This window comes from Cetorhinus maximus, chromosome 16, assembly GCF_964194155.1.
Source record: "Cetorhinus maximus chromosome 16, sCetMax3.hap1.1, whole genome shotgun sequence".
NCBI classification, from domain to species: Eukaryota; Metazoa; Chordata; class Chondrichthyes; order Lamniformes; family Cetorhinidae; genus Cetorhinus; species Cetorhinus maximus.
Genome location: NC_135894.1, coordinates 104,475,149 through 104,502,061, shown reverse-complemented (window position 1 = coordinate 104,502,061; position 26,913 = coordinate 104,475,149). Strand labels below are relative to the sequence as shown.

The 26,913-nt window shown below is 49.2% G+C and overlaps 1 protein-coding gene across 3 annotated transcripts in view; it reads right to left on the bottom strand.

The window, feature by feature from the left end:
- Positions 1-4,125: 4,125 nt before the first annotated feature.
- The window catches only part of LOC144691862 (cell adhesion molecule 2-like), a 561,087-nt gene continuing 538,299 nt past the window's right edge, over positions 4,126-26,913 (bottom strand). For all 3 annotated transcript variants that reach the window (XM_078560433.1, XM_078560434.1, XM_078560435.1), the window contains 2 exons: positions 9,322-9,447; positions 4,126-4,404 (listed from right to left, as the gene is read on the bottom strand). In XM_078560433.1, the coding sequence (XP_078416559.1) occupies positions 4,286-4,404; positions 9,322-9,447 (245 nt within the window). In that variant the 3' untranslated portion in view covers positions 4,126-4,285. The remainder of the gene's footprint in view (positions 4,405-9,321; positions 9,448-26,913) is intronic.

Below are 26,913 nucleotides of genomic sequence, written 5' to 3'. Positions count from 1 at the left end.
GGTTTATCACAAAAGGTTCCAACTCTGTGTCTGGTTACAATTCCTCACATGACTCCCTACACTCCCCCACTGTCACTGCAGATCAGCATAGAATCATTCAGCACTGAAGGAGACCATTCAGCCCATCATGTCTGTGCTGGCTCTTGGAAAGAGCGGTCCGATTATAATGATGCCTGGTCTGTAGATGTAGATAAACTGCGGAGGGAGATTGGGCAGAGCCACACCAGCAGCTGGGAGGGCCAACCCCTTCACAAATTTAAGATTAATCTCTGGGACACTGAGGGGGCAACACCCAGGGGGGCAAAAGCATCAGAGGGAGTTAAACAAAATTGTGATTTTAATAAAAGTGGTTTCATTAGTTCTGTTTATTAGTCATGAAAGGTTCAGACAGGGGCAGGCAGGAGATTTGACTGAGATCATCCATTTGGGTTACGGAGAGCCTGTTCCATTTCTGATTAGCTGAGGGAGTGACAAGTACCAGGGGTTTGGGGGTGGGTAGGTTTGGAGTACTCAGTCTGAGATAGGGGCCCCATTGTAAAGGTGTGGGAGGGGGTCTTTAGTTTTGCTTGTGGCCCACCCAATAAAACTGAGGAAAGCAGGGGGAGAGCCACCCTCAGACCCTCTTCACCAGTGAGTGATTCAAGATTCATGGTGGAGACTTGAGTTCAAAACTGCCAGGTGGACAGATCACAAAAGCCAGTCTGGGCTGTTTATCAGACACACTGTCCCTGAGTCTTCTCTCAGACTCCAGTAGGAGTGCAGAGTCTGTTCTACCAGAGGCTGACCATGTTGCCAGTCTGGGAGTAGGTCTTTCGGAAGATCAGGGTCACTCCTTCCAGATCCATATTCACCTCCCAGCAACTACCCACCTACCAAACCAAAAGGTACCTATCATACAGCAGCAAATAGCTGGCCTCTGCTGTACAGGTTCACAGTGTGAAGGGCTGAGTGCCCTACTCCTGTTCCTGTATAGTCTCACTGTTCGAAGGGTTGAATGGCCAACTCCTGTTCCTGTTCCAGGATCGCTGTTGTACATATTTCAGAGAAAGGCCAACTGTATCTCAGCACAGGCACCAGTGGGAGGCTCAGCCCTCCCTCCTCCGAAGGTGTGGACTCCTGTCAGTGTCAGTCGGTCTTGCCATCAACTCCTGCCCTACACAAACCTGAGGATGGTCTGGCCCTCACTGACACCTGGACGGTGCATGGGAACATCGTTCCGGGTCAAATTTTCCCTTGCCCCAGCACAATACCCTGGGGCCAAGAAATCAGCAGGTGGGATCTCTACAATCACTATGATTGCTGAGAGCACTGGGATCTCTGGGATCGGTGGGACAGGGTTAGGTTTCCTTTACAGTATGGAAAGGTTTATAGTCTCACTATTCCCAATAATCTTACAAAGGTCAGCTGACACTTTGTCACTGAAATGTGGATTATTAAAGTGTTTGGATGTTCCAGTCTGTTCCTGTTGGATTTTAATTAGTGTGTTTTATTTTATGGGATGTTTGGGAAGTTTACAACTCTGACTACTTTTCTGTCAATCTGAAAGTGCACAGGGAGATCCCAAGCTGCACTCAGAGCCCCAGGTATTCAGTTGTCAGAGACCCCAGAGGCCACACACACGTCTCTGCCCTATAATTCTCACTGCTTCTTCAGGGGGCCTTATAGCCCCTGCCCTTTGTACTCAGCACACCCCTGCCTGCCAGGCACCCTCCAACTTTGGCCCACATGCCCCCCCACCCCCCCCCCCACCCAATCGACTGTACCCTTAACCCGAATCCCTGCACCTACGCCACCTCCTGCCCTCACCCTGCACCCATCCTCCTCCTGTGGCCCACCTCCTTGCCAGCCCTGGGAAAAACTGCAACTGAAAGGGAGAAAGTTGGAAATGGCAGCAGCAGCGAGTGGCCAAATATATTTATTCCACTTGTTTAATCCTTATTCACACTGGTCGTTAGAAGTAATTTAAAAACATGCACACACTCACACACACACACACACACACACACACACACACTGACACACACATGTGCACACGGACACACACACGCCCAGAAACATTGTAATTCTATTCTTGTGCTTCTATTGAGGATATCAGATGGGTTGTGTAATAATGGAGAGGCTGTTACTCTGGCTGGAGGCTGGGTTCCAGCCTCTCCTCAAAGGGGGATGTGTGAGACACACTGAATCACTGATCAATCGTATGGAAAAACATAGGAGGTAAAATTCACATTCGGTGATAACAAATTGCCTGCCCGTGTTACTCTCTCCCTGTTTTCTACTTTCCCCCGTTACTCTCTGCTCATGTTCCACTCTCCTCGTGTTACACACTCCCCGTGTTACTCCCACCCCATGTTCTACTCTCCCTGCGTTACTGTGTGTGTGTTATTCTCCCCCATTACTGTGTTACTCTCTCATGTTACCCTCTCCTCCATTACTCTCCATTTTACTGTCTCCCTGTGTTACTCTCTCCCTGATACTCTTTCCCCCGTTACCCTTTCTCCCGATTCTGCTCTCCCTGTGTTCCAGTCTCCCCATGTTATGCGCTCCCTGTGTTACGCTCTCCCGTGTTACGCTCTCCTGTGTTACTCTCTCCCCATGTTACACGCTCCCCGTGTTACTCTCTCCCCGTGTTACGCGCTCCCCGTGTTACTCTCTCCCCATGTTACACGCTCCCTGTGTTACGCGCTCCCTGTGTTACGCTCTCCCGTGTTACGCTCTCCCGTGTTACTCTCTCCCCATGTTACACGCTCCCCGTGTTACTCTCTCCCCATGTTACACGCTCCCTGCGTTATGCGCTCCCTGTGTTACTCTCTCTCTGATACGCTTTCCCCTGTTATCCTCTCTCCCTAAGTTGCTCTCCCCGTGTTACACTCTCCCCGTGTTACTCGCTGACTGATTGGCTACCCGCTGCTATACACTACCAGGCACGGTGAATTTCACCCCCTGTGTCACTATGATGCCTAATCAGGAACGATTTTCCTGGAGACTAATGTTGAGAGGGAGAGATCTTGAAATGATTCGTACTGAGTAGGACCGTAGCAGATCAGTGGCAGGAAAGTGAACAGCCCTGTCCTTGTGGCCTCAGACTGACTGTCCCTTGTAGAACTGGGTATCTAATGGTACGCAGGAAGGGGGGAACATGTTCGATTATATACTCTGGCAGCAATCAGGGAATTTAAGGGTCATTATTGAGATTTCCACAGCTTTGGCAGAGAGTAGCGATGTGTCTGATATTCAAACTCCCCTCCCCCCACTTCCAAAACATTCCCACGATGTATGTATATGTATAATATATATACATAAACACACAAGATAGGTTATAGACCCCACCCCATCAACCAACAAGATGTATGGTTAAATGCACAATCACATATATTACAGAGCTATCTGCATGCTACTGGCTAATAGCTGGAGAGATGTCCCAGAGCCATTCCAGACTCTGCCCAGCTCTCTCTCCTATCATTCTCTCTCTCTCTCTCTCTCTGCCCTTCTCATTTTATTGTGTGATAATATAAGACACAAAGATATTGTAACTTTAAACGGTGATGCGTCAAGAATGCTCTAGGATTACTTTGCAATATTATTGTCTGGTTAGAAAATTTTGAGGAGAGAGAGATTCCATGCACAACATGAATTAATGTTTCAAATCAGACTTCTCTACAGAGTGGATCTAGGTTGCGAGGTGGCAAGTTACTGACCAGTCATTGGAAAGCTGGCTATTAATGTTACTGTTCAACATTGATAGGTGGAGTGCAGGAGGAGGAGAGAGAGAGGCAAGAAAGGGGAGGGGAATTGGGAAAGTGATGGGAAGGGGCAAGGGAAGTGAGGGGGGTGAGGGATGTAGGGAAGTGAAAGAAGAATGGAAGGGAGAGGAGGGCAATGGGGAGGGGTGGGGAAGTCAAAGGAGCTCAGAGGGGGAGGAGGGATGGGGAAGGGAAGCATTGGGTAGGGTTAGTGGAAGCAGGGGGAGGCTTGGGGAAGGGAGAGGAGGGTGTAGAGAACTGGGGGTAGGGGAGGAGGGGGTTGAGGATGGGAGGGGTGGGAGGAGAGGGAGTGAGGAGTGGGGTGTTGGGGGAGAGGGTTGGGGAAGTTGTGAGAGAGAGGGGACAAGATGGAGGAAGGGAGGAAGTGTGGAGGGGATGAGGTGTGGGAGGGGAGTTGTTGGGGAAAGGGTAGTGAGGTGAGGGAATTGCTCGGGGAGTGCAGGGGTTGCTAATTGAATAAGTCCTGTTGATAGCCAGTTTCTAAGAGCAGTTGAATGGATCTTTGAGTAATGGATGGATTTTCAGATGAAATATTCCTTCTTATCCTCTGCATTCGCCTGGCTTCCCTCTGCGTTGATGATTGCTGTATCTGCATCTGGTGCATCTTCAGCTCCTTTAGCCTCGTTTGTCAGGTAGGTTCCTGTGACAACACATTGATCCAGTTTCAGTGAGTAGGAATTTAGTGAGTATTCATGCTGAATAATTTACCAACCAAACTATCAAGAGTGGGGACTGAGATTAGAGACAAACCAGCACAGCACAGCCAGGGGATTTGAAAGCCAGAAGAAATGCAGGAATTAGACAGAACGTGCAGAACAGAAACAGACCATTCGCTCGATGCCAGTGTTTATGTCCCACATGAGGCTTCTCCCAGTCTACTTCATCTCACCTTGTCCAGCGTGGGTTTATCCAGCTTCCCTTTAAATGTATCTAAACTATTCACTAGCATTTATTGCCCATCCCTAATTGCCCCTTGAGAAGGTGGTGGTGAGCTGCCTTCTTGAACCGCTGCAGTCCATGTGGTGTAGGTATATCCACAGTGCTGTTAGGGAGGGAGTTCCTGGATTTCGACCCAGCGACAGTGAAGGAACGGCGATATATTTCCAAGTCAGGATGGTGAGTGACTTGGAGGGGAACTTACAGGTTGTGGTGTTCCCATCTATCTGCTGCCCTTGTCCTTCTAGATGATAGTGGTCGTGGGTTTGGAAGGTGCTGTTGAAGGAGCCTTGGTGAGTTCCTGCAGTGCATCTTGTAGATGGTACACACGCTGCTACTGCTGTCCTTTGTGCTAGGTATGACTCCAACCAGTGGAGAGTTTTCCCCCTGATTCCCATTGACTCCAGTTTTGCTAGGGCTCCTTGATGCCACACTCGGTCAAATGCTGCCTTGATGTCAAGGGCAGTCACTCTCACCTCACCTCGGGAGTTCAGCTCTTTTGTCCATGTTTGAACCAAGGCTGTAATGAGCTGAGTGGCCCTGGCAGAACCAAAACTGAGCATCAGTGAGCAGAATATTGCTCAGTAAGTGCTGCTTGATAGCACTGTTGATGACCCCTTCCATCACTTTACTGATGATCGAGAGTAGACTGATGGGGCGGTAATTGGTTGAGTTGGATTTGTCCTGCTTTTTGTGTACAGGACATATTTGGGCAACTTTCCACATGGCCAGATAGATGCCAGTTTGTAGTTGTGTTGGAAAAGCTTGGCTAGGGGCACGGCAAGTTCTGGGGCACAGATCTTCAGTACTATTGCCGGAATATTGTCAGGGCCCATAGCCTTTGCAGTATCCAGTGTCTACAGCTGTTTCTTGATATCAAGTGGAGTGAATCGAATTGGCTGAAGACTGGCATCTGTGATGCTGGGGACCTCCAGAGGAGGCTGAGATGGATCATCCACTCGGCACTTCTGGCTGAAGATTGTTGCAAATACTTCAGCCTTATCTTTTGCACTGATGTGCTGGGCTCCTCCATCATTGAGGATGGGGATATTTGTGGAGCCTCCTCCTCCAGTGAGTAGTTTAATTGTCCACCACCATTCATGACTGGATGTGGCAGGACTGCAGAGCTAAGATCTGGTCCGTTGGTTGTGGAATCACTTAGCTCTGTGTATTGCATGGCTTGCATAGGAACATGGGTCTCAGGGACAGGAGAGGCCATTCAGCCCTTTGAGCCTGTTCTGCCATTCAGTACGATCATGGCTGATCTGGTTCTGACCTCAACTCCACTTTCCTGTCTCCTCCCATAACCCTTGATCCCCTTGTCTATCAAAAATCTGTCTAACTCAGCCTTGAACAAATTCAATGGCCCACTGCTTTCTGGGGAAGAGGGTTCCACAGGCTAATGACACTCAATGGGAAAAAAATTCTCCTCATCTCCGTATTAAAAGGGAGAACTCTTATTCTTAAGCCTACTCCCCTCGATGTAGTCCTGTGCTATAGCTTCACCAGGTTGACACCTCATTTTTAGGTGTGCCTGGTGCTGCTCCTGGCATGCCCTCCTGCACTCTTCATTGAACCAGGGTTGATCCCCTTGCTTGATGGTAATGGTAGAGTGGGGGATGTGCCGGGCCCTGAGGTTACAGATTGTGTTCGAGTACAATTCTGCTGCTGCTGATGGCCCACAGCACCTCATGGATGCCCAGTCTTGAGTTGCTAGGTCTGTTTGAAATCTATCCCATTTAGCACGGTGATAGTACCACACAACACGACGGAGGGTATCCTCAATGTGAAGGCAGGACTTGGTCTCCACAATGACTGTGCGATGGTCACTCCTACTGACACTGTCATGGACAGATGCATCTGTGACAGGCAGGTTGGTGAGGATGAGGTCAAGTATGTTTTTCCCTCTTGTTGGTTCCCTCACCACCTGCCGCAGACCCAGTTTAGCAGCTATGTCCTTTAGGACTCGGCCAGCTCGGTCAGTAGTGGTGCTACCGAGCCAATCTTGGTGATGGACATTGAAGTCCCCCACCCAGAGTACATTCTGTGCCCTTGCCACCCTCAGTGCTTCCTCCAAGTGGTGTTCAACATGGAGGAGCACTGATTCATCAGCTGAGGGAGGGTGGTATGTGGTAATCAGCAGGACGTTTCCTTGCCCATGTTTGGCTTGTTGCTATGAGACTTTGTGGGGTCCGGAGTCGATTTTGAGGACTCCCAGGGCAACTCCCTCCCGACTGTATACCACTGTGCCACCACCTCTGCTGGGCCTGTCCTGCCGGTGGGGGATAGTGACAGTGACGGTGGTGTCTGGGACATTATCTGTAAGCTATGATTCTGTGAGGGTGACTATGTCAGGCTGTTGTTTGACTAGTCTGTGAGACAGCTCTCCCAATTTTGGCACCAGCCCCCCAGATGTTAGTAAGGAGGACTTTGCAGGGTCGACAGGGCTGAGTTTGCTGTTGTTATTTTTGGTGCCCAGGTTGATACCAGGTGGTCCGTCCGGTTTCATTCCTCGTTGACCTTTCTGTCACGGTTTGATAAAACTGAACGTTTTGCTCATCATTTCAGGGGGTCTGGAGTCACATGTAGGTGCTCCTTCCCTACAGGGTCTTGGTGAACCAGGTGGAATTTATTCTTTGAATGAATAAAAATCTGGAATATAAAGCTAGTCTCAGTAACGGTGACCATGAAACCATTGGCAACTGTTGTAAAAACCCACCTGGTCACTAATGTCCTCGAGAGAAGGAAATCTGCCGTCCTTACCTGGTTTGGCCCACATGTGACTCCAGACCCACAGCAATGTGGTTGATTTTTAACTGCCCTCTGAAATGGCCCAGCAAGACACTCAGTTCAAGGGCAATAAGGGGTGGGCAACAAATGCTGGCCCAGCCAGTGACACCCACATCCCATCAGAAAGTAAATGAAAAAAAGATGTGTTTTTATGACAATCCCGTAGTTTCCTGATCCCCATTAGTGAGGCTAGCTTTTTATTCCAGATTTATTATTTTAAAAGTTCGTATCAAAAGTGAACAAAGACTTCATAATGTAACATCGAATTTCATAACTTTGAGGGAGAATCATACTTAACTTCAATTTGACTCGGACGGTTAACACCAACAGGAAATGTGACACTGGTCGGGCAAACTGAGAACTTCATGGTCCATAACGTCCGAGCTCCAGGAGTCAAACCTGGGGGAGGTGGGCTGGGGAACCCCCACTGGAAGCTCCCAGGTAAGGATTGCCCGGGAAGCTCAAACTTCCTTTGGGCAACTGCCCTGCACTGGGAACCATCCAAAAGTCCAATTGGGAAAAGTACTTTGGATGGTTCCGACTGTTTGACCAGAATAATTACTCAGGAAAGGTTAGAAAGTTAAGAACACTTCTAACTCCTGGGTAATGATAGTACTGCACCCCCTGACCCCCCACACACCTCCCCCCAGTCCCCTGCTGCCCCCCAACTAAAACGGCGCCCTCCCAGCTACAACCGCTACCCCCCAAGGGGCTTCTCGATTAACCCATCACCCTAACCCCCACATACCCCTAACAACACCCCACCCCCACAGGGCTCCCTGACTCCCTACCCCACCCCCCACTAACAACCCAACCACCTGACCCCCTCCACTGACCACCCAACCCCCCCCACACTGACCACCTGACCACCCCCCACACTGACACCCGACACCCCCACACTGATCACCAGACCCCCTCCACTGACCACCCGACCCCTTCCACCACTGACCAGCCATCCCCCACCACTGACCATGTGATCACCCCCACACTGACCAACTGACCACGCCCCACACTGACAACCTGACTCCCCCACATTGACACCCAACACCCCCACACTGACACCCAACACCCCCACACTGACACCCGACACCCCCACACTGACCACCTGACCACGCCCCACACTGACAACCTGACTCCCCCACATTGACACCCAACACCCCCACACTGACACCCAACACCCCCACACTGACACCCGACACCCCCACACTGACCACCTGACCACGCCCCACACTGACAACCTGACTCCCCCACATTGACACCCAACACCCCCACACTGACACCCGACACCCCCACACTGACCACCTGACCACCCCCCACACTGACATCCGACACCCCCACACTGACACCCGACACCCCACACTGACCACCTGACCACCCCCCACACTGACATCCGACACCCCCACACTGACACCCGACACCCCCACACTGACACCCGACACCCCCAAGTGACCACCCACCCATGCCCCCAATGACCACCCAACCCCCACCCGCAATCCTACCCACTGACCTTGCAAACTGACCTTCTGCCTGGCTGCTCCGAGTTGCTGGGCCTTTAAGCTTACCTGTTGTAAGAAAGGGGATGCAGCTTCCACAGCCCTGACTCTGCTGCCCTCGATACAAAGGCCTGGGGAAGCGGCTGCTCTGGACACTCTCACCCGGCCTGAGTCAGAAGGTCGGGCGAGAAAGGAGTGGCTGGGTTTCAAGATAAAATCTCGGAGTGAAGTGGCAATTCGACCGACACTTGATGGAAGTATGGCTCTTGGACACGGGAGGCTGGAGTGTACCTGCTGCACTGTCAGAGCAACAGGAGGGCTTTGAAACTGGAACCTACCTTTATGCCGAGCCAGGTAACGACCGAGGACAATTATCAAACAGAGGGTGATGAAGACGACAACAGCCACCACTCCACCTATGACAGCGTGATCAGGTCCTGACTGTCCAGCCAGGGCACTTGGATCTAGTAAAACACAAGGAGAGTGAGTCAGTGAGAGAACGGAAGACAGCAGGAGAGAGTTCCAGTCTATAATGACATTTACAATTGGATAAAATGTCACACACTGGGTTATAATAACTCAATTCATGTCCCCAGCAAACCATCCAGCCATCAGATACAGTGACAGACCTGTCCCCACCAGTACTGTACCCCAGTGTTATACAGTGACAGACCCGTCCCCACCAGTACTGTACCCCCGTGTTATACAGTGACAGACCCTCCCCCACTAGTACTGTACCCCAGTGTTATACAGTGACAGACCCGTCCCCACCAGTACTGTACCCCCGTGTTATACAGTGACAGACCCTCCCCCACTAGTACTGTACCCCAGTGTTATACAGTGACAGACCCGTCCCCACCAGTACTGTACCCCAGTGTTATACAGTGACAGACCCGTCCCCACCAGTACTGTACCCCCGTGTTATACAGTGACAGACCCGTCCCCACCAGTACTGTACCCCAGTGTTATACAGTGACAGACCCTCCCCCACTAGTACTGTACCCCAGTGTTATACAGTGACAGACCCGTCCCCACCAGTACTGTACCCCAGTGTTATACAGTGACAGACCCTCCCCCACCAGTACTGTACCCCCGTGTTATACAGTGACAGACCCATCCCCACCAGTATTGTACCCCAGTGTTATACAGAGGCAGACCCATCGCCACCAGTACTGTACCCCAGTGTTATACAGAGACAGACCCATCCCCACCAGTACGGTACCCCAGTGTTATACAGTGACAGACCCGTCCCTACCAGTACTGTACCCCAGTGTTATACAGTGACAGACCCGTCCCCACCAGTACTGTACCCCAGTGTTATACAGTGACAGACCCGTCCCCACCAGTACTGTACCCCAGTGTTATACAGTGACAGACCCGTCCCCACCAGTACTGTACCACAGTGTTATACAGTGACAGACCCGTCCCCATCAGTATTGTACCACAGTGTTATACAGTGACAGACCCGTCCCCACCAGTACTGTACCACAGTGTTATACGGTGACAGACCCGTCCCCACCAGTACTGTATCCCAGTGTTATACAGTGACAGACCTGTCCCCACCAGTACTGTACCTCAGCGTTATACAGTGACAGACCCATCCCCACCAGTACTGTACCTCAGTGTTATACAGTGACAGACCTGACCCCACCAATACTGTACCCCAGTGTTATACAGTGACAGACCTGTCCCCACCAGTACTGTACCTCAGTGTTATACAGTGACAGACCTGTCCCCACCAGTACTGTACCCCAGTGTTATACAGAGACAGATCCGTCCCCACCAGTACTGTACCCCAGTGTTATACAGTGACAGACCTGTCCCCACCAGTACTGTACCCCAGTGTTATACAGTGACAGACCCGTCCCCACCAGTACTGTACCCCAGTGTTATACAGTGACAGACCCGTCCCCAACAGTACTGTACCCCAGTGTTATACAGTGACAGACCTGTCCCCACCAGTACTGTACCCCAGTGTTATACAGTGACAGACCCGTCCCCACCAGTACTGTACCCCAGTATTATACAGTGACAGACCCGTCCCCACCAGTACTGTACCCCAGTGTTGTACAGTGACGGACCCGTCCCCACCAGTACTGTACCCCAGTGTTATACAGTGACAGACCCGTCCCCACCAGTACTGTACCCCAATGTTATACAGTGACGGACCCGTCCCCACCAGTACTGTACCCCAGTGTTGTACAGTGACAGACCCGTCCCCACCAGTACTGTACCCCAGTGTTATACAGTGACAGACCCGTCCCCAACAGTACTGTACCCCCGTGTTATACAGTGACGGACCCGTCCCCACCAGTACTGTACCCCAGTGTTATACAGTGACAGACCCATCCCCACCAGTACTGTACTCCAGTGTTATACAGTGACGGACCCGTCCCCACCAGTACTGTACCCCAGTGTTGAACAGTGACGGACCCGTCCCCACCAGTAATGTACCCCAGTGTTATACAATGACAGACCCGTCCCCACCAGTACTGTTCCCCAGTGTTATACAGTGACGGACCCGTCCCCACCAGTATTGTACCCCAGTGTTATACAATGACAGACCCGTCCCCACCAGTACTGTACCCCAGTGTTAGTCTGTGCTATCTATCCCTTGGTAGCTGAAGGTTGATAATGGGCTGTGTTGCTGGATTGGAGTTTATGCATGCAACGTTCTGCCTGAAGGATGTGATGAGCTACGGCTGAGAATTAATCCAATTCACTTCAGAAAAGTGCAAACAAGCAAAGGTTCTTCAGCCTTAATTGAAGTTGCTGATGTCTAGAAGCACATTCAATTTTCCGTCTCCCCTGGAGAGGGAAATATCATCCATCAGAGTCATCGAGCACCATGCCCATTAGTCACAGATCTTGTTGAAGAGGCACCAAAAACATAAAAATCACCACATGAAGGTGATGGAGAACATCAGAAAGTCTGGACTGAAATTTAATCTTGGCACTTTCGTGACCGTATTAAACTGCCTAACTTCGCTGCCTTGGATTATTAAACTATCAGCAAACCTGAACCATCCAATCACTGTTAGCTGTCAATAATCAGTAAAACGGTCAGTACTGAGGCAGTGCTGCACTGTCAGAGGGTCAGTACTGAGGGAGTGCTGCACTGTCAGAGGGTCAGTACTGAGGGAGTGCTGCACTGTCAGAAGGTCAGTACTGAGGGAGTGCTGCACTGTCAGAGGGTCAGTACTGAGGGAGTGCTGCACTGTCAGAGGGTCAGTACTGAGGCAGTGCTGCACTATCAGAGGGTCAATACTGAGGGAGTGCTGCACTGTCAGAGGGTCAGTACTGAGGGAGTGCTGCACTGTCAGAGGGTCAGTACTGAGGGAGTGTTGCACTGTCAGAGGGTCAGTACTGAGGGAGTGCTGCACTGTCAGAGGGTCAGTACTGAGGGAGTGTTGCACTGTCAGAGGGTCAGTACTGTGGGAGTGCTGCACTGTCAGAGGGTCAGTACTGAGGGAGTGCTGCAATTTCAGAGCGTCAGTACTGAGGGAGTGCAGCATTGTCAGAGGGTCAGTACTGAGGGAGCGCTGCACTGACAGAAGGTTAGTACTGAGGGAGTGCTGCACTGTCAGAGGGTCAGTGCTGAGGGGGTGCTGCACTGTCGGAAGGTTAGTACTGAGGGAATACTGCACTGTCAGAACATCAGTACTGAGGGAATGCTGCACTGTCAGAGGGTCAGTACTGGGGGAGTGCTGCACTGTCAGAGAGTCAGTACTGAGGGAGTGCTGCACTGTCAGAGGGTCAGTGCTGAGGGAGTGCTGCACTGTCGGAAGGTTAGTACTGAGGGATTACTGCACTGTCAGAGGGTCAGTACTGAGGGAGTGCTGCACTGTCAGAGGGTCAGTACTGAGGGAGTGCTGCACTGTCAGAAGGTCAGTACTGAGGGAGTGCTGCACTGTCAGAGGGTCAGTACTGAGGGAGTGCTGCACTGTCAGAGGGTCAGTACTGAGGCAGTGCTGCACTGTCAGAGGGTCAATACTGAGGGAGTGCAGCACTGTCAGAGGGTCAGTACTGAGGGAGTGTTGCACTGTCAGAGGGTCAGTACTGAGGGAGTGTTGCACTGTCAGAGGGTCAGTACTGAGGGAGTGCTGCACTGTCAGAGGGTCAGTACTGAGGGAGTGCTGCACTGTCACAGGGTCAGTACTGAGGGAGTGCTGCACTGTCAGAGGGTCAGTACTGAGGGAGTGCAGCACTGTCAGAGGGTCAGTACTGAGGGAGCGCTGCACTGTCAGAGGGTCAGTGCTGAGGGAGTGCTGCACTGTCAGAGGGTCAGTACTGAGGGAGTGTTGCACTGTCAGAGGGTCAGTACTGTGGGAGTGCTGCACTGTCAGAGGGTCAGTACTGAGGGAGTGCTGCACTGTCAGAGGGCCAGTACTGAGGGAGTGCTGCAATTTCAGAGGGTCAGTACTGAGGGAGTGCAGCATTGTCAGAGGGTCAGTACTGAGGGAGCGCTGCACTGACAGAAGGTTAGTACTGAGGGAGTGCTGCACTGTCAGAGGGTCAGCGCTGAGGGGGTGCTGCACTGTCGGAAGGTTAGTACTGAGGGAATACTGCACTGTCAGAACATCAGTACTGAGGGAATGCTGCACTGTCAGAGGGTCAGTACTGGGGGAGTGCTGCACTGTCAGAGAGTCAGTACTGAGGGAGTGCTGCACTGTCAGAGGGTCAGTGCTGAGAGAGTGCTGCACTGTCGGAAGGTTAGTACTGAGGGATTACTGCACTGTCAGAACATCAGTACTGAGGGAGTGCTGCACTGTCAGAGGGTCAGTACTGAGGGAGTGCTGCACTGTTGGAGAGTCAGTACTGAGGGAGTGCTGCACTGTCAGAGGGTCAGTACTGAGGGAGTGCCGCACTGTCAGAGGGCCAGTACTGAGGGAGTGATGCACTGTCAGAGGGCCAGTACTGAGGGAGTGATGCACTGTCAGAGGGCCAGTACTGAGGGAGTGATGCACTGTCAGAGGGCCAGTACTGAGGGAGTGATGCACTGTCAGAGGGCCAGTACTGAGGGAGTGCTGCACTGTCAGAGGGTCAGTACTGAGGGAGTGATGCACTGTCAGAGGGTTAATACTGAGGACTGCGCTTTATCAGAGAGGCATTGCATCAGATGAGTCATTAAACTGAACTCCTGTTTGTTTTCTGAGATGGCCAATCCTCATTGTTGTTTGTGGGATCTTACTGTACACAAATTGTCTGCTGCCTTTCTTGGGTTTGGAAGACTACACTTCAAATAATAACTTGTTGACTGTAAAGTGCTTTGGAATGTCCAGAGTTGGTGCCAGGTGCTTCATAAATGCAAGTTCTTTATTTTCTCCCAATGTTGAAAATGAAAAAAAACCGAAAATGCTGGAAAATCCCAGCACGTCTGGCAGCATCTCTGGAGAGAGAAACAGAGGTAACGTTTAACTAGTGCAGCTTTTACCACGGAGGTAGATGCTACCCGAGCCTGTCACTAGAAGGATTCAAAATTAATAAGGGGGAAGTGTTGAATAGACTGCCGGTTGCCAAGGCACCGGGACCGGACGAGATGCATCCAAGGATATTGAAAAAAATGAGAGTCGAGATTGCAGGGGCACTGGCCATAATCTTTCAGTCTTCCCTAGACTCAGGGGTGGTGCCAGAGGACTGGAGAATTGCAAACATTACACCCTTGTTCAAAAAAGGTTGTAAGGATAAGTCCAGCAATTACAGACCAGTCAGTTTAAATTCAGTGGTGAGCAAGATTCCAGAAACAATTATTCAGGACAGAATTAGTAGTCACATGGAAAAATATGGGTTGATAAGGAAGAGCCAACATGGATTTCTAAAGGGGAAATAAGTTTTATCTAACTTGCTGGAGTTTTTTGAAGAGGTAATAGAAAAGGTCGATGAGGGTAATGCTGTTGATGTGATGTACAAGGATTTTCAAAAGGCATTTGACACAGTGCCACACAACAGACTTGTGAGAAAAGTTATTGCTCGCGGAATAAAAGGGACAGTAGCAACGTGGATACAAAACTGGCTGAAAAATAGGAAGCAGAGAGTAATGGTCAATGGATATTTTTCGGGCTGGAGGAAGGTTTGTAGTGGAGTTCCCCATGGGGTCAGTATTGGGACCCTTGCTTTTCCTGATATATATTCATGATCTAGATCTTGGTGTGCAAGGGACAATTTCAAAGTTTGTGGATGATACGAAGCTTGGGAGTGTTGGGACTGCGAGGAGGATGGTGTGGAACTTCAAGAGGACATAGACAAGTTGGTGGAGTGGGCAGATAGGTGGCAGATGAAGTTCAATGCGGAGAAGTGTGAGGTGATGCATTTTGGTAGGAAGAACATGGACAGACAATATAAAATAAGGGGTGAAATTTTGAAGGGGGTGCAGGAGCAGAAAGACCTGGATGTACATGTGCATAGAAGACAGTACAGGTGGCAAGAGAAGTTAATAAAGCATATAGTATCCTGGGCTTTATTAATAGGGGCATAAAGTACAGGAGCAGGGACGTTATGCTGAATTTATATAAGACACTCGTTAGACCTCAGCTGGAGTAACTCTTTTTGAGTCAAAACAATTAACTAAATTAACAATAACAAGGGAGAAATTAAGCACAGCCCCTAATTCAGGTCAGCCGTAAAACCAAGGACAAAGTTTAAAGGAAACTTACAAACATTAAACCTAAATGTGATTAAAGGGGTCAACAAAACACCCCAGTCCCCGTGGTGCCCACCGGTCACGGAAGGCCTCAGCTGGAATATTGTGTACAGTTCCGGGCGCCACATTATAGGAAGGATTTGAGAAATTGCAGAAGAGGTTTACAAGAATGGTTCCAGGGATGAGAAACTTCAGCTATGAGGATAGATTGGAGAAGTTGGGACTGTTTTCCTTGGAGAGAGGAAGGCTGAGAGGAGATTTGATAAAGATGTTCAAAATCATGAGGGGGCTGGACAGAGTAGACAGGGAGAAGCTGTTCCCGCTCGTAAAAAGGATCAAGAACGAGAGGGCACAGATTTAAAGTGATTTACAAAAGAAGCAAATGTGACGTGAGAAAAAGCTTTTTCACACAATGAGTGGTTCAGGCCTGGAATGCACTGCCTGGAAGTGTGGTGGAGGCAGGTTCAATCGAGGCATTCAAGAGGGTATTAGATGATTATTTGAATAGAAACAATGTGCAGGGGTTCGGGGAAAAGGCAGGGCAATGGCATTAGGTCATAATGCTCATTTGGAGAGCCAGTGCAGACATGATGGGCCGAATGGCCTCCTTCTGTGCTGTTAAAATTCTGTGATTCCTTGATTCAGCTCTGAAGAAAAGTCACGAGCTGAAACATTAACTGGCGCTGCCACTTCTGCTGCTCCAGCATTTTCCGTTTTTTTTGAGATTTCCAGCCTCTGCAGTAATTCGCTTTTATATAAAATGATAACCCTGTCAGATTACATGGAGAGGGTGGTGTGTGCAGAATGGGCTGATTAAAGGAATGTTAATCTCAGCTTCCTGATCATAGAGTTCACACACTCAATAAGGTCCAGAGCTCAGGAATGTTGCTTTGAAACACAGCTGCTGTTTAGTACATTTTATTTTTACTGACCTAGGCAGTAATATTCCCTGTGGAGTTAACATCAACACGAGCAAAGGTATTTTCCTTATTCACACAGTGTATAACACTATTTGTACCACTTCTCTTCAGAATACAGTACATGAACAAAAAGGTGTTTAAATATATAACAAGCTGCTTTCAAGGTTAATTGCACCTGGGGCACGTCATTGTTATAATCCAAACGGACACACTGAGCTAGGGATTACAGGAAATGAGGAAATCATCAGCAGCTGAAACACACTGTTCCAGGTACAGTACTGAGGGAGTGCTGCACTGTCAGAGGGTCAGTACTGAGGGAGTGCTGCACTGTCAGACAGTTGGTACTGAGGGAGTGCTGCACTGTCAGAGGGTCAGTACTGAGGGAGTGCTGCACTGTCAGAGGGTCAGTACTGAGGGAGTGCTGCACTGTCAGACAGTCGGTACTGAGGGAGTGCTGCACTGTCAGAGGGTCAGTACTGAGGGAGTGCTGCACTGTCAGAGGGTCAGTACTGAGGGAGTGCTGCACTGTCAGACAGTCGGTACTGAGGGAGTGCTGCACTGTCAGAGGGTCAGTACTGAGGGAGTGCTGCACTGTCAGAGGGTCAGTACTGAGGGAGTGCTGCACTGTCAGAGGGTCAGTACTGAGGGAGTGCTGCTCTGTCAGAGGGTCAGTACTGAGGGAGTGCTGCACTGTCAGAGGGTCAGTACTGAGGGAGTGCTGCACTGTCAGAGGGTCAATACTGAGGGAGGGCTGCACTGTCAGAGGGTCAGTACTGAGGGAGTGCTGCACTGTCAGAGGGTCAGTACTGAGGGAGTGCTGCACTGTCAGAGGGTCAGTACTGAGGGAGTGCTGCACTGTCAGAGGGTCAATACTGAGGGAGTGCTGCACTGTCAGAGGGTCAGTACTGAGGGAGTGCTGCACTGTCAGAGGGTCAGTACTGAGGGAGTGCTGCACTGTCAGAGGGTCAGTACTGAGGAAGTGCTGCACTGTCAGAGGGTCAGTACTGAGGGAGTGCTGCACTGTCAGAGGGCCAGTACTGAGGGAGTGCTGCACTGTCAGAGGGTCAGTACTGAGGGAATGCTGCACTGTCAGAGGGTCAGTACTGAGGGAGTGCTGCACTGTCAGAGGGTCAGTACTGAGGGAGTGCTGCACTGTCAGACAGTCGGTACTGAGGGAGTGCTGCACTGTCAGAGGGTCAGTACTGAGGGAGTGCTGCACTGTCAGAGGGTCAGTACTGAGGGAGTGCTGCACTGTCAGAGGGTCAGTACTGAGGGAGTGCTGCTCTGTCAGAGGGTCAGTACTGAGGGAGTGCTGCACTGTCACAGGGTCAGTACTGAGGGAGTGCTGCACTGTCAGAGGGTCAATACTGAGGGAGGGCTGCACTGTCAGAGGGTCAGTACTGAGGGAGTGCTGCACTGTCAGAGGGTCAGTACTGAGGGAGTGCTGCACTGTCAGAGGGTCAGTACTGAGGGAGTGCTGCACTGTCAGAGGGTCAATACTGAGGGAGTGCTGCACTGTCAGAGGGTCAGTACTGAGGGAGTGCTGCACTGTCAGAGGGTCAGTACTGAGGGAGTGCTGCACTGTCAGAGGGTCAGTACTGAGGAAGTGCTGCACTGTCAGAGGGTCAGTACTGAGGGAGTGCTGCACTGTCAGAGGGCCAGTACTGAGGGAGTGCTGCACTGTCAGAGGGTCAGTACTGAGGGAATGCTGCACTGTCAGAGGGTCAGTACTGAGGGAGTGCTGCACTGTCAGAGAGTCAGTACTGAGGGAGTGCTGCACTGTCAGAGGGTCAGTACTGAGGGAGTGCTGCACTGTCAGAGGGTCAGTGCTGAGGGAGTGCTGCACTGTCAGAGGGTCAGTACTGAGGGAGTGCTGCACTGTCAGAGGGTCAGTACTGAGGGAGTGCTGCACTGTCAGAGGGTCAGTATTGAGGGAGTGCTGCACTGTCAGAGGGTCAGTGCTGAGGGAGTGCTGCACTGTCAGAGGGTCAGTACTGAGGGAGTGCTGCACTGTCGGAGGGCCAGTGCTGAGGGAGGGCTGCACTGTCATAGGGTTAGTACTAAGGGAGTGCTGCACTGTCAGAGGGTTAGTGCCGAGGGACATTGGAGCTGAACCATTCCACTCATCAACTCCCTTCACCCTGGCAAGGAGCGATCTCCTACTGAGGTACAGTCCCCTTAATACAGGGACCCCTGGAGGAGCTGTATGGCGTATGGGTCCCCTCCCCCGACAACTCTCACTCCCTCAGTAGGAGGTGTCTCTTGATCTAGATCTTGGTGTGCAGTGGACAATTTCAAAGTTTGGGGATGATACGAAGCTTGGAAACATTGTAAACTGTGAGGAGGACGATGTAGAACTTCAAAAGGACATTGACACATTGGTGGAGTGGGCAGATAGGTGGCAGATGAAGTTCAATGCAGAGAAGTGTGAGGTGGTGCATTCTGGTAGGAAGAACATGGTATAAAATAAGGGGTACAACTCTAAACAATGTGCAGGAGCAGATGGACCTGGGTGTATATGTGCATAGATCTTTGAAGGTGGCAGGACAGGTGGAGAGAGCAGTTAGTAAAGCAGACGGTATCCTGGGCTTTATTAATAGGGGCATAGAGTACAAGAGCAGGGACATTATGCTGAGCTTATATAAGACACTAGTTAGACCTCAGTTGGAGTTTTGTGCACAGTTCTGGGTGTGGCATTATAGAAAGGATGTGAACACATTGGGAGAGTACAGAAGAGGTTTACAAGAATCACAGAATCACAGTGCAGAAGAGGCCCTTCAGCCCTTCGAGTCTGCACTGGCACGTGAGAAACTCCTGACCTACCTACCTAATCCCATTTACCAGCACTTGGCCCATAGCCTTGAATGTTATGATGTGCCAAGTGCTCATCCAGGTACTTTTTAAAGGATGTGAGGCAACCCACCTCCACCACCCTCCCAGGCAGCGCATTCCAGACCGTCACCACCCTCTGGGTAAAAAAGTTTTTCCTCACATCCCCCCTAAACCTCCTACCCCTCACCTTGAACTTGTGTCCCCTCATGACTGACCCTTCAACTAAGGGGAACAGCTGCTCCCTATCCACCCTGTCCATGCCCCTCATAATCTTGTACACCTCGATCAGGTCGCCCCTCAGTCTTCTCTGCTCCAACAAAAACAACCCAAGTCTATCCAACCTCTCTTCATAACTTAAATCCCAGGCAACATCCTGGTGAATCCCCTCTGCACCCCCTCCAGTGCAATCACATCCTTCCTATAATGTGGCGACCAGAACTGCACACAGTACTCCAGCTGTAGCCTCACCAATGTTCTATACAACTCCAACATGACCTCCCTACTTTTGTAATATATGCCTCGATTGTTAAAGGCAAGTGTCCCATATGCCTTTTTCACCACCCCACTAACATGCCCCTCCCCCTTCAGAGATCTATGGACACACACGCCAAGGTCCCTTTGTTCCTCAGAACTTCCTAGTGCCATGCCGTTCATTGAATACTTCCTTGTCAAATTACTCCTTCCAAAGTGTATCACCTCACACTTTTCAGGGTTAAATTCCATCTGCCACTTATCTGCCCATTTGACCATCCCGTCTATATCTTCCTGTAGCCCAAGACACTCAACCTCTCTGTTAACCGCTCGGCCAATCTTTGTGTCATCCGCAAACTTACTAATCCTACCCCCCACATAGTCATCTATGTCATTTATACAAATGACGAATAATAGGGGACCGAGCACAGATCCCTGTGGTACGCCACTGGACACTGGCTTCCAGTCACTAAAGCATCCTTCTGTCCTCACCCTCTGTCTCCTACAACTAAGCCAATTTTGAATCCACCTTATTAAATTACCCTGTATTCCATGTGCATTTGCCTTCTTTATAAGTCTCCCATGTGGGACCTTGTCAAAGGCTTTGCTGAAAACCAAATAAACTACATCAACTGCACTACCCTCATCTACACACCTGGTCACCTCCTCAAAAAATTCAATTAAATTTGTTAGGCATGACCTCCCTCTGACAAAGCCATGTTGACTATCCCTGATCAAACCTTGCCTCTCCAAGTGCAGATAGATTCTCTCCTTCAGAATTTTCTCCAATAGCTTCCCTACCACTGACGCGAGACTCACTGGTCTGTAGTTCCCTGGCTTATCTCTACAACCCTTCTTAAATAGTGGAACCACATTAGCTGTTCTCCAGTCCTCTGGCACCTCCCCCGTAGCCAGAGAGGAATTAAAAATTTGGGTCAGAGCCCCTGCGATCTCCTCCCTTGCCTCCCTCAGCAGTCTGGGACACAAATCATCCGGACCTGGAGATTTGTCCACTTTTAAGCCTGCCAACACCTCCAAAACCTTGTCACTCCCTATATCAAGATTGATTCCAGGAATGAGAAACTTCAGCTATGAGGATAGATTGGAGAGGTTGGGACTGTTCTCCTTGGAGAGAAGAAGGCTAAGAGGAGATTCGATAGAGATGTTCAAAATCTTGATGGTACTGGAAAGAGTAGATAGGCAGAAACTGTTCCTGCTCGTAGATGGATCAAGAATGAGAGAGCACAGTTTTAAGCAAAATACTGCGGATGCTGGAAATCTGAAGTAAAAGCAGAAAATGCTGGATAAACTCAGCAGGTCAGCAGCATTGTGGAGAAGCAGAGTTAATGTTTCGAGTCCATTTGATTTTTCCTTTTGAAGAAAGGTCATACGCACTCGAAATGTTTCTCTCTCCACAGATACTGCTGACCTGCTGAGTTTTTCCAGCATTTTCTGTTTTTATTGGTGCACAGATTTAAAGTGATTTGCAAAAGAAGCAAATGTGATGTGAGAAAAATCTTTTTCACACAGCGAGTGGTTTGGGTCTGGGATGCGCTGCCTGGAAGTGTGGTGGAGGCAGGTTCAATCGAGGCTTTCAAGAGGGCATTAGATGATAATTTAAATAGAAACAATGTGCAGGGGTACAGGGAAAAGGCAGGAGATTGGCACTAAGTTAAAATGTTCAGAGATGGTGCAGACATGATGGGCCAAGTGGCCTCCTTCTACACCATAACTAGTCTGTGATTCTTGCTGGGGCCACAGCTTCCCCCTCTTGACTCCTGCTCCCCCTAAAGGTGCTGGGAACAGGCTCTCTAGACAGGACTCGCTGTCTGGAACAGTTGTAAAATGAGCTGGATATTATCTGTTGAGAACAGGGTTGGGGGATTGGAGAGATATTAACAGCACTGATTCGGTGGGTGTGGTGGGCAGCAGGAAGTGGTGGAGGAGGTTTAACATGGGGCTTCTCAGGTGGTCCGGTTATTCACCCGCGGACGATCATGGAATAGGGTTGATGGGGCTGTGGCTGTTTCTTGCACCATATTTTCTTCAGCACGTGGAGTCTGGAGTCAGGTTTAATACCATGAGCCTGCCCAGTAACGTCTGGACATGTTGGAGGAGGGGCTCAGTTGGGGGATCAGCAGAAGGGGACTAGAGGGAGACAGCAGTGGGATCAGGGAGAGAGAGAGGGGATTGGAGAAGGGGAGGAGTGGGAGGGAAGAGATGGAATGGGGAGGGGGAGTTATCTGGAAGGGTATGCGGTTGAATAGTAGGGGGTTGAGTGGGGACATTAGAACATTGGCCAGTCAATGGGATCATGGCTGATCTCCAAACTAACTCCATACCTACCTTTGCCTCATATCCTTTAATACCTTTGGTTAACAAAAATCTATCAAACTCAGATCTGAAATTCAAATTGAAATGTGTGTTGAAAAGCTCATCGCTGTTGGGGTGGCCGGGGGGAGGAGGGCGAGGGCAGAAGTTTGCACATGTGTGTGGGTACGCACACTGAGAGCTCCCTGAGGGCTCAGAGCTGCCTCAGGGAGCTGAGGATTTTTAAAACATAAATAAAGAATGTAAAAATGTTAAAAACATGTCCCCTCATGTGACTCTGAGCAGGGACATGTTATAAATGAGATTCAAACATCTTTTTATTTTCAATTCCTGTTGGAAACCTCATCCCACCCTTGGATGAGGTCTCATAAAAAATCCAAAGGCCACCTGGCCGATTCACCTGCCCGCCACCAAAATATCACGCTAGTGCGCGCTGACATCAGGACACTTGCCCAATATCATCACGCACCATGTCACTCTCCAGTGGTTCGGACATGCACTTGCCTGCTCAGTGGAAATCCTGCCCCAGGTGTGGTCTAACCAGGGTTTTGTGTATCTGAAGCATGACTTCTACACATTGTATTCTAATCCTCGAGATATAAAAGCCAGCATTCCAGTTGCCTTTCTAATTATTTATTGTACCATCAATAACATTTTGAAGATCTATGTATGGAGATCCCTCAGTCTCTTTGGACCTCCACTGTTTCACCATTGACAAAGGCCCCTGTCCTAACCTTTTTAGGTCCAAGTTGACTTAACATTTCACTACCTTTGCCATAGTTTTCCCCATTCATTTAATCTATCAATGTCTCTCAGTAATTTTATGTCTCCATCTAAACTGGTTCTTTATCAAGGGAAGCTCTTTCTTCAACATGTCCCATTGCACTTTTGTCATCTAACTCATTTAACAGATTTGCCCAGTTTAATGTAGACAGAGCTCTAGAGAGGAACCATCTGGACTCGAAATGTTAACTCTGTTTCTCTCTCCACTGACGCTGTCAGACCTGCTGAGTTTTTTCAGCATTTTCTGTTTTTATTCCAGATTTCCAGCATCCGCAGTATTTTGCTTTTAGCTTCACGTGGACAGCCTCTGTCTCATCCCTCTAGGCCTTTTAGGGCTGAGGTAAGGAGGAATTTCTTTAGAGGGTGGTGAATCTTTGGAATTCTCTCTCCCAGAGGCCTGTGGAGGCTCAGTCATTGTGTTCAAAGCAGCATTCGCTAAATTTCTAGACATCAACGACATCGAGGAATACGGGGATAGTTTGGGAAGACGGTATTGAGGTGATGTAGTTAAATGCTGGTGGAGGCTGGAGGCCTACTCCTGCTCCAATGTTCCTATGTTCCAGTGAAGTCAGCCTGGCCTAAACCCAGAATCTTAGTAAAAGTAAAATACTGCAGATGCTGAAAAGCTCAAATAAGCACAGAAAAAGCTGGAAAAACTCAGGTCTGGCAGCATCTGTGGAAAGAGAAAAAGAGTTAACGTTTCAAGTCTCTATGGTTCTTCTTCAGAACTCTTCATCATGAGTTCTGATGAAGAGTGATATGAGACTGCTCAAACCTACAACATCAAGGCCCAGGGTGAAATGCAGGGCAGCTACAAGTGTGTCCTGTACAAAGATGCGGTTTGTAACATTGCACAATCCACTGGTTAGAAAATGGATTCATCTGGTTATCTCTGTGTTTTTTGTTTCCACAGCTCCCATTCCCAAACAAGAAGGTGGAAAGGGGGTGGGGGGGGTTTGTTTGTTGAGTTAGGGAATTAAGGGTATTGAGGGGTAATGGAGGCTGCAGATCAGCTATGGTGTAACTGGATGAAAGAACAGACTTAAGCACTTGAATGACCTTCTGTCCTGTGTTCCTCCATCAGGGCCCAGCCATTCCCCTGACCATAATCTCGAAGTACCACTGTGTATCTCTCTCTCATTCTGTGCGACAGCCCATGGATTTCACTCTGCTGTTTCCACATCAGAGTGTGTAGAGTGGCTGGTTTTAGATTTGATCCTCTCCACAATCTCCATTCCCTCACCTCTGGCTCCATATTCCCCCTGACAACTATCTGTCTGACCTTTCTCTTTGTAACCTTGTGTCATATTTGACTTTGTTTGATTACGATCCTGTGAAGCACCTTGGGATGTTTTACTATGATAAAGGTGCTATATAAATCCAAGTTATTGCTATTGTTGTTGTAACATCATGCATCATAACTGTGTTCTTCACCAGGGCTCTGTTCTTTCAACTAAACAAAACTCTTATCTTCCAGCTCTGGGTCTGTAATCAAAACTGCTAACTGTTTAAGATGATTAAAGGATTTGATAGGGTAACTACAGAGAAACAATTTCCTCTGGTGGGTGTGGAGTCCAGAACAAAGGGGCAGAACCTTAAAATGGGAGCCAGGCCGCTCAGGGGGGACATCAGGAAGCACCTCCCCACACAAAGGGGAGTGGAAATCTGGAACTCTTCCCCGCCCCAAAGACTGTTGAGGCTGCGGGGGGTGGTCAATTGAAAATGTCAAAACTGAGATGGGTAGATTTTTGTTGGGTAAGAGTATTAGAATTATAAATTCAATGCCGGTAAATGGAGTTATGATAGAGGTCAGCTGTAATCAGATTGAATGGCGTAACAGACTCAAGGGGCTGACTGGCTCCTCCTGTTCCTTCCACTGGACATAAACCTTGGAAAGAGAGTCTATTAGCTGATACACAACCGCATGGAGATTAATTAATGTTGGCCTCAACTTTATGGATCAATAATTGTTTCCTGCCTCACATATCTGTGCCAGATCATTAGTGAGGGATGGGATACCATTGGCAACTCATCAAAAACACAAAGATGCTGGTACCATCTCCAGACACTGACAGTGCCAACACCAGACAGTCAAACAATCACTGCCACTTTTTACTAATTCCAGCTGTGAAACCGAAGTGTAACACTGAGAGAGAAGAGATTAACGTCTGCTGGTAATAAATGTGCAGCCGTCTTGTTCAATGTAGCAGAATGGGATGCCTGAGGCTCTGGGCATGAAGTTGAGAATCTTGAAATATGGAGATGTCACTGTGCAAGCGACATGATTAAAGGCTTTTGATATTAAGAAATTCTTTCTTCATCAGCAGATGCCCATTATGGGGAAACAGGAACAAAATGCAATTTTTGTTGGTGTGTTGCTAATCAGACACGGTGAGAGGAAGGAATTAACATGGTGTCTTTAGCAGCCTGTGAGGCTTTCACAGTCCGACAATGGAGTTCATTTCTCAGCGTTTCTGCGCCAAGGTGGGCACAGGGTAACTATAACACAGGGCACTGACCTATGCAGCGTTTCTCCTGTAACTGTCTAATGGGCTGAGGACTTTGTCTCAAACGACTAGACCTTGAGGCCAATTCTGGGCACCATATTTTAAGAAGGATGTCAGGACTTTGGAGAGGATGCAGAAATTTACCAGATTGGTACCAGGGATGAGAAACTTCAGTTGTGCAGAGAGACTGTAAAAGTTGTTCTCCTTAGAGCAGAGAAGGTTAAATGGAGATTTAATCTGGTGTTTAAAATTATGGGGGTTGGGGGGCGGAGGGGGTGTGGGGTGTGTTGACAGAGTAGAGATGGAGAAGCTGTTTCCAGCAACTCATATGAAGGTTTAGTAAAAGTTTCTAGCTTTTGTTCTCTAGGCCTGTCTTAACAAAGCCATGGATCCCACAAACCGTTTTGCAAGACCTCCTCAAATTGTCCTGCCACCTTCAAAGATTTATGTCCGTACACATAGACACATAGAAACTAGGAGCAGGAGTAGGCCATTCGGCCCTTCGAGCCTGCTCCACCATTCAATATGATCATGGCTGATCCTCTATCTCAACGCCATATTCCCGCTTTCTCTCCATACCCCCTGATGCCCCTAATATCCAAAAATTTATCAATTTCTTTCTTGAATATGCTCAGTGACCCGGCCTCCACAGCTTCTGTGGTAGAGAATTCCACAGGTTGACCACCCTCTGAGTGAAGAAATTCTTCCTCATCTCAGTCCTAAATGGCCCACCCCGTATCCTGAGACTGTGGCCCCTGGTTCTAGACTCCCCAACCAGGGGGAAACATCCTCCCTGCATCCAGTCTGTCTAGCCCTGTCAGAATTTTATACTTTTCAATCAGATCCCCTCTCATTCTTCTAAACTCCAGTGAATACAAGCCCAGTCAAACCAATCTCTCCTCATATGATAATCCTGCCATCCCCGGTATCAGTCTGGTGAACCTTTGCTGCACTCCCTCTATGGCAAGTATATCCTTTCTTAGGTAGGGAGACCAAAACGGCACACAATACTCCAGGTGTGGTCTCACCAAGGCCCTGTATGACTGCAGTAAGACATCCCTACTTCTGAACTCAAATCCTCTTGCAATGAAGGCCAACATATCATTTGCCTTCCTAATTGTTTGCTGCACCTGCCTGTTTACTTTCACTGACTGGTGTACAAGGACACCCATATCCCTTTGTACATCCACATTTCCCAATATATCACCATTTAAATAATACTCTGCATTATTTCAAAGCATATAACTTCACATTTATCCATTCATCCATCTGCCATGTGTTTGCCCACACACACAACTTGTCTAAGTCACCCTGAAGCCTCCTTGCATCCTCCTCACAACTCACAACCCTGCCCAGTTTTGTGTCATCAGCAAACTTGGAAATATTGCATTTGGTTCCCTCATCCAAGTCATTTATATATATTGTGAATAGCTGGGGCCCAAGCAC